At 42.7% G+C, this 13,588-nt stretch overlaps 1 protein-coding gene across 2 annotated transcripts in view; it reads left to right on the forward strand.

Moving 5' to 3' along the window:
- LOC138372022 (ATP-binding cassette sub-family C member 10-like) overlaps positions 1-13,588 on the forward strand; it is a 55,855-nt gene that overhangs the window by 16,977 nt on the left and 25,290 nt on the right. For both annotated transcript variants that reach the window (XM_069337090.1, XM_069337089.1), the window contains 9 exons: positions 265-448; positions 1,772-2,039; positions 6,225-6,322; positions 7,426-7,548; positions 8,211-8,322; positions 9,115-9,240; positions 9,627-9,752; positions 10,283-10,425; positions 11,331-11,588. In XM_069337090.1, the coding sequence (XP_069193191.1) occupies positions 265-448; positions 1,772-2,039; positions 6,225-6,322; positions 7,426-7,548; positions 8,211-8,322; positions 9,115-9,240; positions 9,627-9,752; positions 10,283-10,425; positions 11,331-11,588 (1,438 nt within the window). The remainder of the gene's footprint in view (positions 1-264; positions 449-1,771; positions 2,040-6,224; positions 6,323-7,425; positions 7,549-8,210; positions 8,323-9,114; positions 9,241-9,626; positions 9,753-10,282; positions 10,426-11,330; positions 11,589-13,588) is intronic.

Consider the following 13,588-nt stretch of genomic DNA (forward strand, 5'->3'; position numbering starts at 1 on the left):
AGGTAACTACCTATGTATGTAGACTTAGATATATATCTAAAATATTTGTGTTAAACTCTCATCCTGTGTGCAACATTTGTCATAGACACACTTAGTTTGGCCGCTTTTAACATCTATTACCCAGTAATTATAGAATGTCATAATAAATACAGGGCTGTGGCTTTGCTGAGATCATTCTTTTTGTAAATTAACTTTATTTTGAACATGGTTTCTGCTGTATGATTATTATGTAAACTTTATTTATATGCACATTTTTCTACGTAGGTTTCATGAGGCTGCTGACCCATATAATCTGGGCACTGCGGAAGAAAGAGTCAATATGCTCTCCTATCTTACCTTCCATTGGGTCAACGCCCTCATGGAGAAGGGCTCTCTCGGTAACTTGCGCACCCAAGATGATCTTCATGACCTTCCCATACAAATGCGTACGGATGTCATTGCCCAAAAGGTATGCCCTGCATCTTTCTCTTTGGAACATTTAGAAAATATTTAAACTACAAGTAAAATTTTCTTTAGCAAAAATTTCCTAGCCCCTTTTTGAGTAAAAATTTGCTATCCAATTTTTTAGCATAAAATTTCTAGCTAATTCTGATTCTTTTTTTTTGTTCTTGATCCACTTGATTTGTTCTTGTTTTATGACTTTCATAATTATCAGAGCTTAGGATCTTTAAACCTTAGAAATGGTGCCTTAGTATAGTGAAGCTAAGTGGAGATAACAAAACAATGCCACCAGCCACTCAGAAGGTATAATCTTCACTAAGCACTGGACAGGAAGTCAGGTGAACCTACCTTGGAGTGCCTTATTCAAAGTGGATCAAGCCACTTTTTACCATTCTTCCTTTATTCTCCCTTTATAAAGGGAGAATAAAGGTGGATCAAGCCACTTGATTTGATATTCTAGGTGGATCAAGCCACTTTGAATACGGCACTCCATTGCAGAGAATGTCACAATAACGTGGCTGAAACAAATACAGTAACTCGTATTAAACGAAAGTGATGACATTTCCTTATTTTATGAAACGTCTTGTTATTCTTCATGCATAATTCACTGGTATATTCTTGGAAGATTTATACATGTTATTATTGGTTATCTTATAAGAGGTGAGTGAATATATTTGTAAGTAATGAATATAATTCACGGGTGAATTGTACACCTGGGCTTATGCAGCAGCAGCATTGGTTTGCTGCTGTGGATGACTGCTGGGGTGTGGTAGTTCCCAAGGAGGACCGTACGCTTGGCCTTATGAAAGCAAGGGGGTTGCTTCTGACTGCTGGAGTGTACAGTAATTACTTAAGTGTAATTACCTAAGTGTAGTTACAGAATGAGAGCCATGCTCGGGGTATCCCGTCTTCCCAGTTTGTGGTGGTGCTTGTTTGACCATCATGCTGTGTGTTGTATTTGAGAATGATGTAATGAATGGAGGAGTGATATTTTGAATGTTTTGTTATTTAATATTTGTAGTCTCCTTTTACTATATTTCTCACTTTTTTATTTTGCCTGGCATTTTTCCATCCCATGAAAATGGGAAACACTTTAATGATAATGAATGTTATCTTCAGTTACATTACATTCTTTCATCAGTATTATAATGAGTGAGTGAAGGTGTACAGTAATAAGTTTCTCAGTGAGTGAATGTTATCATCAACCACAGGACATTCATTCATCAGTGTGATGAAGTGCAGATGTGAACGTTTTGAGTGGTTCCTTCTCCCAAGATGTTTAACCTCTGTTGATATAACCAATTTTGTTAATGAATCATGTTTCGATCAGGTTCACAGAACAATGATGATTAGCCAGCCATTACCTAGTGATGAATATGAGCGACCAACTCGTCAGAAGTACGCGTTTCTTAGAGCCCTGCACAAGTGTTTTGGCGTGCAGTTCTACAGTATTGGTTTGTTGAAGCTTGCTGGCGATACCTTAGGGTTTGCCGGACCCCTTCTGTTGCATGAGCTCGTCTCATTTATTGAAAATAAGGACGAAGACATTTTGAAAGGATATACATACGCTGGAATGCTGTGTGGAGCCGCTCTTATAGGTGAGATTCAAATTTGATTACTAGCAGATTATGCCATATAATGGTACCCACTTCCCTGAGCTCCTTACACTTGCACAACCAACTGAACAATGATGAGCAAAAAGTATTACTACCAGATACACTACCATACTTTCCTATTACATTGAGATATTTGAGCTCATCATGGTCGAGTCAGTAGTGTGTGTGTGTGTGCCTTGGGAGTCCATAGATACGGGTTCGATCCCAATATATATATATATAGCCTTTGTGTTTCTGGCAAATCATGTGTTTTTGTGTTTCCTACTCATTAATTTAATTTTACAGGTTTTACTGGTTCTTGTTTTAAACTATTCTTAACCCTTCTTACAAGGTTCCAGTCGTCATATGCAAGTGTTTCCCATATGATCATTGAGCTGTTTTCTGTGGGGGAGCCCCTTTGGTTCCTTGGAGCTATCGGACTAATGTGTGATATATTAGAACGGAGCATTATTCTGTGGAGTTCGACCTACCGGGGACCCTGAGTCAGAACCTGGCCCCCTCAGAGTTTGCAGGGAGCAATGGTCCTAGAAAACCCCCTTTTGGTTGGGGTTTTTCTTTATCTGCCATCGACCGGGGTTAGGCACCCAGAAAGGTAGGCATAATAAAACAAACCCCACATGGTAAGGAAATGACAACTAAAAACTGAAAAGAGAGGTAGAACTCCCTCCAATCCCAAGGGAACAAGCAAACAAGAAAACACTTCACTGCCATGCCGCTTGTCCACGCAGCCCTTCCCTCCCTAAGAGGGGGAGGGGGAGAGGTTTGTGATGGCCCCTTCGGTTCAGGATTGTTTTTCCAAGGCTTTCTGTTGGCATTGGGCTCTTGGGGTCGGGTCGTGGAGCTTCATGCTCTCCTCCGGTACAAGGGTTTCTGCTCTTCTGGTCCTGGTGGTAGGTTTGTTCGTTTGCAGCTGTCTCCTTCTTTTCTGGGGAAGAATGAAACTGCTGCTTTCCGGAGGGGCCCTTGGGTTTTTGGTGCTTGGTTTGTTGGGCCAGGGGTGTATCATGTGTTGTGTCCGGTTGTGGCTCTCCACCATTACCTGCGTGCCACGGCCTCGGTGGTCGGGGACATGCTTTGGGTTGACCCCGGTTTCCCTTCTTCCCTGTTTCAGAGTTCGGGTCTCCCAGGTCGTCCGCAGGGTTATTAGGTCCAGCCAGCCTGCAATCTATTTTCATGCCCACAACATTTGTAAGTTTGCTGTGCTGGCTGCCATCTTCGGAAACAGGTCTTGAGCTGACATTCGGGCACAGGGTTTTTGTAGGGTCCTGGCCACTCGCTACCTTGTTAATGTTCTTGAGCCTAGTCGGGCTGTGTCACACTGGGTCGGCAGTTTCAACCAGTTGTCTCAACTTCGCTTGAGGAGTGAAAGCCCACCGCCTCCCAGGTAAGTCCCTCTTGTTTTGTCATTAGTAAGTAGCTCCAGGGAGCCGAAGGGGCTCCCCCCAGAAAACCAGCGTTGAATGTAATGAAACGCCATTTTCTGGGTGAGACCCAGAGGCTCCCTAGCAACCCTCCCTCCCTCCCTCCCTCCCTGACGTCATGCTCATTTGCTCATTTTCCTTTTGGGAGTTCTGTCCACTAGTTCGGCTTTCAGTAGCAATATTTTAACCAGAATATTGGTTTGTGTTGGGGCACTTACCTTTCTGGGTGCCTGATCCGGTCGATGGCAGACATACTGTAGACTGCTTCCAACCACACAGAGATTTCTATAGGCCATTGCTCTTTGTGCCTCTCTGAGGGAGGGGGGGCCAGGTTCTGGCTCGTGGTTCCTGGTAGGCCTAGAACTCCATGTGCATTGACTAATGCCAGGGACTAATACATTCATATCAGCTCTGTTAGCTCCGGGAAGCCTCCGGCTCTTATCTAAAAACTGGTGTTTTATTTTATTCAACGTTGGTTTTATATCTGTTTGATCAGTCTTCGAACTGGTGGTCTAGTGGCCGGCTCGGTGGGCTGGAGGCCTCCTTCTCCCCTACTGGGGAGGGGGCCCTGTGCGAATGAGCGGTGCATTTGGTTGTTACCTTGTTTTTCTAGGAAGAGTTCTTGGGCTTGGTTTGGTCTTGAGTTGCAGTTTTCTACCAGTTAGGGTCTATTTTGGGGCACCTACCTTTCTGGCACTGGCTTTTTCTGGTAAAGGTGTTGGGGTACCTATCTTGCGGATGTTATACATAAGCACTGTTCGATCCCTGATAGACTACGCAGCACCCGTATTGTCTTACACAGGCCAAGGCAGAATTCAAAAAATAGAGCTGATACAGAACGAGGCTATGAGGATTATTCTTGGATGTCAAAGAAATGCAATGATTGAAATAATGAGAATGGAATTAAATTTACAGTGTGTGTGTGATAGAGTCCGTGACATTAACACTAGAGTATCTATTCGTTTCATGCGGAGAAAAGGAGGGGATAAGCTGTTTGAGAGCGTTCAGACCTGCTTGAGTGACGTACACACTTCCAGGAAACTGAGGGAGACACGCTATACGAGAGGATTAGCTCATGACCTCAGGGAATACGACGTACTTGACTGCTGTAAACCCTCTCGACGATGTAATATGTCTGCTCCCTGGAAAGTACAGAAAATAGACGTCGAAATTGTACCCCTCAAGGTGAAAAAGATTCATCATGAACCGGGACAATTACGGTGTTTGTATGGAAGCATGATATCTTGGTTACCAAGAGGCAACAGTTTACATGTATATTGCGACGGGTCGGTGGCGGAAGATGGCAGGGCAGGGTGTGGTGTCCTAATAAGGGATTATACGGAGTTTGGGACTGTGGACAGGATAATTGAACTCCGGCTTAGTAATTATATATCATCCACACAAGCTGAACTGCAGGCCATTCTGGCGTGTTTGGAGGAAGTACGTCATGACGACAAAAATGTTTTTGTATTTGTCGATAGCCGAGGAGCACTGGAGTCCTTAAACAGTCGAAACCCAGTCTTCATGTCTATAGTGGAGGACTGTAAGAGAAGAATAACTGAGATACAGCTGAAAGGTTATAGTGTGAAATTCATGTGGATTCCGTCTCATGTTGGAATAGTGCTCAACGAGGTGGCGGATGACTTGGCCAAACGTGCCACATCAAAACCACAAGTTGACATTGAATGTGAATTCACAATGAGACAAATAAGAAGCAAAATCAGAAATATTCAGGCACAGGCGGGAGTGGAGAGGAGAGAGATAATGTATGAGAGAAGTCAAACCATGCAACACTACATGTATGTGAGTCAAAACACCCATTTCACTTATGGTAAAAGGGCGAAATGCTTGGAGTGACTCTGTGTACATGCGGCTTAGGCTTGGGTACAAATATTACTGGGAATATGGGATAGATGTTCATGGTAATGACACGAAGTGTAAACTATGTGGTATGTTAAGGTCTCACACCCTTGCCCATTATATTCTTGATTGTCCGTTGATTTATGTATATAGAAACACTGAGATAAGGACTGTTCCTGAACAAATAGCCTGGATGTGTCACAACGGAAAGGTTGATGATATTCTTGAGAGATATAAGAATTTTGCACCAAGATTGTAATATTTTGTTGAATTATCTGCAGGTGTCTTGCAAATTGTCTATACAGTATACCTAGGTCATAAAAGCATTTGTGTGTACGTCTGATACCATACTACTTGTGAGGGAGGAAATGTATATTTTTACCTCTCAAAATGTTTGGTAATGTGTTTATTTGTGATGTGTGTCTATGTATATATTAACACGTTGTACTGAATGGGGTGAGAATAGCTTGAGCTACCTCATCCCTTTGTGTGTATTTTACCTCAATAAACTTATTTCAATTTCAATTTCAATGAATATACTCTCAAAAAGTGGAGTTTCATAGGCTATTGCTCAGTTCACATCTCTGAGGGAACCAGATTCTGGCTCGTGGTTCCCGGTAGGCAAGAGCTCCGTATGCCAGAAGCCCCACACTAATACCTGCGTAGATAATCTCAGTCCGATAGCTCCAGAGAGCTTCCAGGTCTTACCCAGAAAATTGCTTTTCAATACATTCATCGCTGGTTTTTTGTGATTTCAGTGTGCTAGCATGTTCATTTGAGACTTGATTTTTAAATTTATGTAACTCTGCTATACTGTATTTTACTAGCAGATAAATACAAATAATAGTTTTTCATAATAGTAATTTACAAATATTTTTGTTTACAGCCACATTTTGTAGTATTCACTTCAACTACTTGTTGGCCAAGGTGAACCTTCGTCTCCGTGCTGCTGTAATATCTGCGGTTTACCGAAAGGTTCTTCAGGTGAGGTTCACTTTTGAACAAATGTATCATTTTCTAGTTAACACTTTCGCTCGGCGACGACTAGGCGACAACAACTCAGCGACGATCATTAAATGATCTAGTTAAATTGTGATTTTATATAATTTCCATCTTTGGTTTAGTCCAGTTGCTTTGTTTATTAGGTGTTGAGTGTACAACATTAATCATTATTACTAATTGTCCTTAATTATTGCATACAAATATATTCACAATGTGCACATTTTGTGCAAAATACAAATTACACATGTATTCATGTATTAATCTATAATATTCATATACTGTACACATACATAACATATAATATACATGTACACAACATTCATGTACCCATTAATAATATATATATATATATATATATATATATATATATATATATATATATATATATATATATATATATATGTATATATATATATATATATAATATATATATTATAATATCATATATCATATACTGTACACATTCGGATCTTCATGTTCGGGGTAGATGGGACTCATTAGCCTGGGAAGGCAGCTCATCTAGGGGAAGGAAAACCCTGATTCTAAACCTCTGCTGCCTTGCGGCCATACCCCTATTTTGGGAAAGGTTTCAGAAGTCAACCTCGAGGAAAAATCCAGAGTTGGAGCCCCTAAGGGAGTTCGTTGTCGATTTAGACCTCGCTCTGGCAGCTCCTGCGACGGTGCTTGAACCAGGTGTATTGGCATTTGCCTTTCCATTGGATAATTTCAGCAACGTGGAGAGGGGGGGGGGGACCTGCTGCATGGGTAACAGCTTCTTGTCCATATAGACCTACCCAGGGTTTATCCACACCCCATGTGGATAAACCCTGGGTAGGGTTTATCCACATGGTGTGTGGATGGGTGGGGGTCCTGTGTGGGAGGGGTTGTGGTGTGGACACAGTAGCCAGGGTCAAGTGGAAGTCAATACAATAGCTATATAAGCACATTCAGACACACACACTGTTGAGCACATGTCACAGTACAGTACAGTACTGTACTGAGTTACTGTAGTTGCAGTACAGTTACTGTAATGTAAGCAAAACACATTTGCTGTTTGTATGATATATTTAATTTGTTAATTTTAGGTCAGTGCTGCTAACTTGAGCAGGTTTTCTACTGGTGAAGTTGTCAATTTGATGAGCACCGACACAGACAGAATTGTCAATTTCTGCCAGTCATTTCATGCATTGTGGAGCCTTCCTCTACAGGTGAGTGGAAGCAACACTGTCTTTTTCTTATGGGTTGTGGGGAGGGCTCACACCTTAAGTAGAAATGGGAAGGTAAGGTGGGGAAAGGTCAGTGGGTGGGTAGGGTTGGGGAAGGTCAGTCTGCTGGCAATTGAGCAGGCCAATTTGAGAAAGGCAAAATTCAGCAAATTATGGTGTTGCTAAAAATAAATTCTGAACACAAATGAAATGATGAAAAGTTTCAGATGAGGTGGTCTTGAGGAGCTAGCTACTCCCACTGCCAGTGTAGGGAAGGTCAGTCTGCCTGGGCAAACCTTACAATTGATGCCTCTGTTAACCTAGAAGTAAATAGGTACCTGGGAGTTAGGCAACTGTTGTAGGTTGCATCCTGGGAAGATGTATGGCTGCCCCCTAGCGGGGGAGCCATACATCTTGCTCACCCAGCAGTAAATAGATTAGTGTGAATTAAGTGACTGTGGGTTGGATTGTGGTGAAGGCTGTACAGGGTTCCTGTCCCCAACAACAGGTAGATGTATGACATCTACAAGTATAATCTACATGAGGAAGGCAGGTAACCTGTGTGGCAGGTGACCTAGTGCAAGAAGCACTCGACAGCAACCAAAATGTGGCCAGTATTTGTAGTACTATATGTAGTCCTTACTCATACAAACTTTATCTTGCAGCTTGGTGTGACGCTTTTCCTGCTGTATCAACAAATTGGAATAGCCTTCTTAGCTGGTGTTGGTGTAACAGTGATCCTAATTCCCATCAACAAATGGCTTGCCACAAAAATAGGTACAGTATATAGAGAATGTCACAATAATGTGACTGAAAACTAATACTCCAACTCATTCATATGAAATTAATGGAAAGTGAGTATGTTTTGGTTCATTCTGGAACCTTATCAAGTTGCCTTGATCAGGGTCCAGTATGGACCAAAATGATGGTCACTTTTATTTACTTTCATGTGTAGGTTTGGTTATTTGGTACAGTATATGTAGCTCTGGTACATATACCAGAGTTTACAGTATACTGTATGTAGCTCTGGTACATATACTGTACCAGAGTGTACAGTATATGTAGCTCTGGTACATATACTGTACCAGAGTGTACAGTATATGTAGCTCTGGTACATATACTGTACCAGAGTGTACAGTATATGTAGCTCTGGTACATATACTGTACCAGAGTGTACAGTATATGCAGCTCTGGTACATATACTGTACCAGAGTGTACAGTATATGTAGCTCTGGTACATATACTGTACCAGAGTGTACAGTATATGCAGCTCTGGTACATATACTGTACCAGTGTACAGTATATATAGCTCTGGTACATATACTGTACCAGAGTGTACGGTATATGTAGTGTAACCTCCCGGGCTTCCCTGATGGGGACTTGATGCACAAGGTCGGCAATTAGTTATTAATTTTATTGTTGTTCTGGTTTTGATCTGATTATCTAACCTAAAAAGAATACATTATTCATTAGGAAATATCTAATTAATTACATGATTTTGTTAAATTCTTGAATTTATTATGCTTCATTAGTTAAGTGATTGTAATATCATGTTGGTGGTTTCCAAAGGTAAACTGAGTGTGGAGATGATGTCTTTCAAGGACCGTCGTGTTGGCCTAATGACTGAGGTCCTCAACATGATCAAAACAGTCAAGCTCAATGCCTGGGAAGGAACATTTAAGCACCGTATATATGGTAAGCTCAAAATTTGTTAAGTATATTCTAAGTACAGTTTGACTTGCAATTGGATCATTGTCATTGAACGCTCTCAGATTTCAATGTCTTATTTACTTCACTATCTCACTACTTTGAGTTACAATAAAAAGCTCATTCACATTAAATGGTACAAAATGTTTGGGGCTCATAAATACACAGTTGATGTTCTTTACAAGGACATGATCAAGGAAAATACACAAAATACACAATTGTAAGGAAAATATTTTAATATGAATTTCAGTTTTTGCTGAGCCATAACAAAAACTTTCCTGTAACTGTATTGCACTAAACATATTAGGATAAATATACATTCAGTATACTGTTTATCGCTGAAGCGCAACTAATGATGATGATGTTTCTTTCAGATGAGCGTTACGGAGAGGTGAAGGCCCTGGCTAGCCGCAAGTACCTGGATGCTGCGTGCGTTTACTTCTGGGCTGCAACACCCGTCCTCATACCTATAGTGACCTTCACAGTGTACATCATTCTTGGTAATTGTTGGCCACTTCTTTACATTGCTCAAATGCTAATTAATGACCAACAAATATGTTAATATATTTTTGTACTCATATTACACATGAGTACAGGTGGTTACATAGGTGTACAGTACAGTACAGTACAGGAGCAGATGACTTCTGACTCTTGTTAGCAGACTTAGAGCTTTTCCATTCCTATATCTCATGGTAGTGACTGATGTTAAGCTTTGAGAGCTTATATCATGAGAGCTTATGTTCTTACCATAAGAAGCTTCTGAGGGAACTAGCAAAGAAAGCAAATTAAATTGAAAAATGGAAAGGAATAAGGAATTACAATATTTTCTTTTTAAATATGTATTTTGTTAAGTTCGTGAATGTATGAAATAGTTGTCTTTATATTCTGTCGGTGTTATCTGGATGTTTAATTCGTGAAGCATACAGGTATATGGCTTTACAGTATATTGGTTATAATATATCAACATACTGTAAAGTTAAGAACATACTAAGTTAAGAACAAATTATTTTAAGGCTTTCTTGTATTTCAGGCAACCCCTTGGAACCAGCACGTGTGTTCACTGCCGTTGCACTCTTCAACATGTTAATAATGCCTTTGAATGCATTTCCCTGGGTGATCAACGGAATGGTGGAGGCGTGGGTCTCCCTCAGGCGTGTGGAGCGTCTCATGGAGGTACAGAAACGGGAGTCGGGAATAGAAATTGCTAGAATTAGGATGGTTGGGCTACATTGTTTTCAACCATGATAAATAGGGCATGGATGGCATTTACAGTTATATCAAGGAATATTATTCCTTTAGTTTACTTTTACTATATTGTATTCTTTCAAAATTTGTAATAATACCAGTCAGCATGGAAAAATAATTGGCATAGACTTCCACACATGACATTCACATTAACTCTGTCCTGGAACCTTCAGAGGAACATTTGCTTAGTGTGCGCCTAAACACCTCAGTATTCTCATAGAGTTTATAATAATTTATCTTCACCATTATCTTCTTTATCTCCCACATCTGGGGTCACACTCCATCTACCCTTGCCTAGAGTACTACTCCCACATGTGTAATCCATCTCACTCTTAACAAAATTCTTGAAGGCATGTGGAGGAAAGTTGATTTCTGTGAATAGTTTACCTGATGCAACATTTAACTACTACCATGGCTCCTACTCCCAGAAAAATTCATGTTGTTTTCTCTGTCTTCAGTTATGGTAACATAATGGTCCTCTTTTTCCTCCTTCCCCCCCCCCCCCCAACATATTTTTCAGACTATCACCACTTTCATTGCTAATTCAAGAAATTAAAATTTCACCATCTCTTTTTATACATTCCACTGCCACCTTGTGAAATGGTCTGTCCTGCTACTACTACTATACTATGTTATCTCCAAAACCGTTGATCTTCAATCGTTAAAAAATCTTCAGTGTAGTTTTCTTATTTTTAAATTCAAACAGTTTTTTTCTTTGGGGTTATGCAGCATTGAATTGGCAACAGCCACATGCAAGTTATAAGATAAACATTATTTGCATAATTTCTTTGTCAACATCAAGTGAGGCAGCTTTTAATTAGATTGTTTTTCAGCTACCGGAGCAAGATTTGATGAACTTCTACACAGTAGTTCCGGAGATGAGTCATAAGGACTCAGAACTGCAGGTGCTCATCACGAACGGAACATTTACTTGGAATAGCTCGTGCATGCAAGATGAACCAGAACACCAAACAGCAGGGAGTTCGCCCTCTGGATCCCACGTGTCGCTGGTTGACTCCCAGAATGGGAACGGCAATGGGGACCAAGCCATTCTGCCTACACTCCGACGAATCAACGTACAGCTCTCTAAGGTAATTGATACTGCTATATGTATGCTATGTGAATACATATATTCATATTCTTCTGCCCAAACATAAACAATGGTTATTTCACTCACATGCACACACAGGGCAGTAGGAATTCTCTTCACAGGGCCTCGTGGCTGAGCAAACAGTTCTTGGGGTGATAATCCTAAGGGCCTAAATTTGATTTCCAGCTGTAGCAGAAACAAATGGGCAAAGTCTCTCTCATCTAATGCCTCTGTTCACCTAGCAGATTATAATTTCCTGGGAGTTAAACAGTTGCAACAGGCTGCATCTTGGGGGATGTCGGTGTACTCATCTAATTGTGCTTGTGTGAGGTTGAGCTTTGGCTCTTTGGTCTTGCCTCTCAACTGTCAATCAATTGGTGTACAGGTTCCTGAGCCTATTGGGCTCTTATAACTACTTTTGAAACTGTATGGAGTCCACCTCCACCAAATCACTTCCTAATGCATTCCACTTACTAACTACTCAAGACATTCGAGTCCGCTCTCCCTGCCGAAGCCTCTGGGTCTGACCAGTGGGGCCCCTTTTTCTTCGGCTTTCTCGGCTGCGCCGGCCTTTTCTTTAGGGGCTGGTGCTCTGGGGGACGACTCGGCCCCGGGTCCTGTGGAGAGGGATCCTGGAGCTGGGGACGGGCTGACTTGGAGCCCTTGGGCACCGCTGAACCTCACTTGGGTTTTTCTACCCTTGGAGTGGGGCTTATTGTTATAAGGAGGGGGCTCTCTTTTCCCGCCTCTGCGTACGAGTTGGATTTGGTGTCTGCTTCTCCCCGGGTTTGGTTCAATGTTCCTTCGGGTGCGGTGGTTCCGTCTTTCTGGAGGTTTTCGGCTTCCCGCATCCAACCGTCTGCGGTGCGGGCGGCCCTGGCGGCTTACCGCCTGCGTGACCCAAATTATGCCTTGGTGATGGATCCGTCATCTTTCAGGTTTGGGACTTCGTTCTCTTTCTGGGTCCGTTACAAGGTTCCGGAGTCGTCCTGGCTGGCGGACTGTCCTGTCTTTGCTTTGGAGGCTTGGCACTCCTTTTGTCGTTCCCACACGTTTGAATGGCGCCAGGCTTTGACAGTGGTTCAGGTTTTCCTGGGGGCGAACTTGAGCACCTCAATGAGTGCTTGTTTGCTTCTGCCCTTTCCCAGGATGTTGGCGTTCTGCAGCTCCATGTGCAGGTTCCCTCCCTTTCGGCTGCGCAGGTGGCCGAGAACTTGCTAGCCCGGGGCCTCTTGGCTTCGGCCTTGCGCTTCTTTTCCCTTCAGGAGTTGTCTTCGGACTGGCTTGGGGAGGATGTGGGAGCTGCTCTTGCTGCCTTCTTTGGCAGTATGTCTTGGGCTGACGTTTGGGCACGGGGCTTTTGGCGGTTGGACAGGGTCCTGGCTGGTCGTTACCCCGTGAACTTTCCGGGGCCCTGTCGGGTCTGTGTTGCCTTTGGTCGGAGGTTGCAGCCAGTTGTCTCAACTTCGAGTTGAGGAGTGAGCAGTGACCGCTTCCTGGGTAAGTCCCTTTTGTTTTTCTCTGTGGGTAGTTAGCTCTGGGGCGCCAATGGGGCTCCCCCCAGAAAACCAGTGTTGAATGTAATGAAACGCCATTTTCTGAGTGTGACCCGGAGGCTCCCCAGCATCCCTCCCTCCGGTCAGCGGTTTTTCGCGTGTTTTCACATCCAGCCTCAGAATTGATGGGTGGATAGCCAGCGTGGGGGGATCTGGGGCTCCCCCTTTCCACTCCTGGGGAGGGGGAGCTGCGCAGACAGCGGCGTGGCAACGTGTGATGTCATACTCGTTTGCTCGTTTCTTTTAGGGAAGTTCTATCCACTTGTTCGGCTTTTGGTAGTAATATTTTCACCAGAATAGGGGTTTGTTTTGGGATGCTTACCTTTCTGGATGCCAGACCCGGTTGATGGCAGACATAGAATGCTTCCAACCACACGAGGGTTTCTATAGGCCCCCCATGCCTCTCTGAAGGGGCCAGGTTGTGGCTCGTGGTCCCCGGTAGGCC

Source organism: Procambarus clarkii, chromosome 37 (assembly GCF_040958095.1).
Source record: "Procambarus clarkii isolate CNS0578487 chromosome 37, FALCON_Pclarkii_2.0, whole genome shotgun sequence".
Lineage (NCBI taxonomy): Eukaryota > Metazoa > Arthropoda > Malacostraca > Decapoda > Cambaridae > Procambarus > Procambarus clarkii.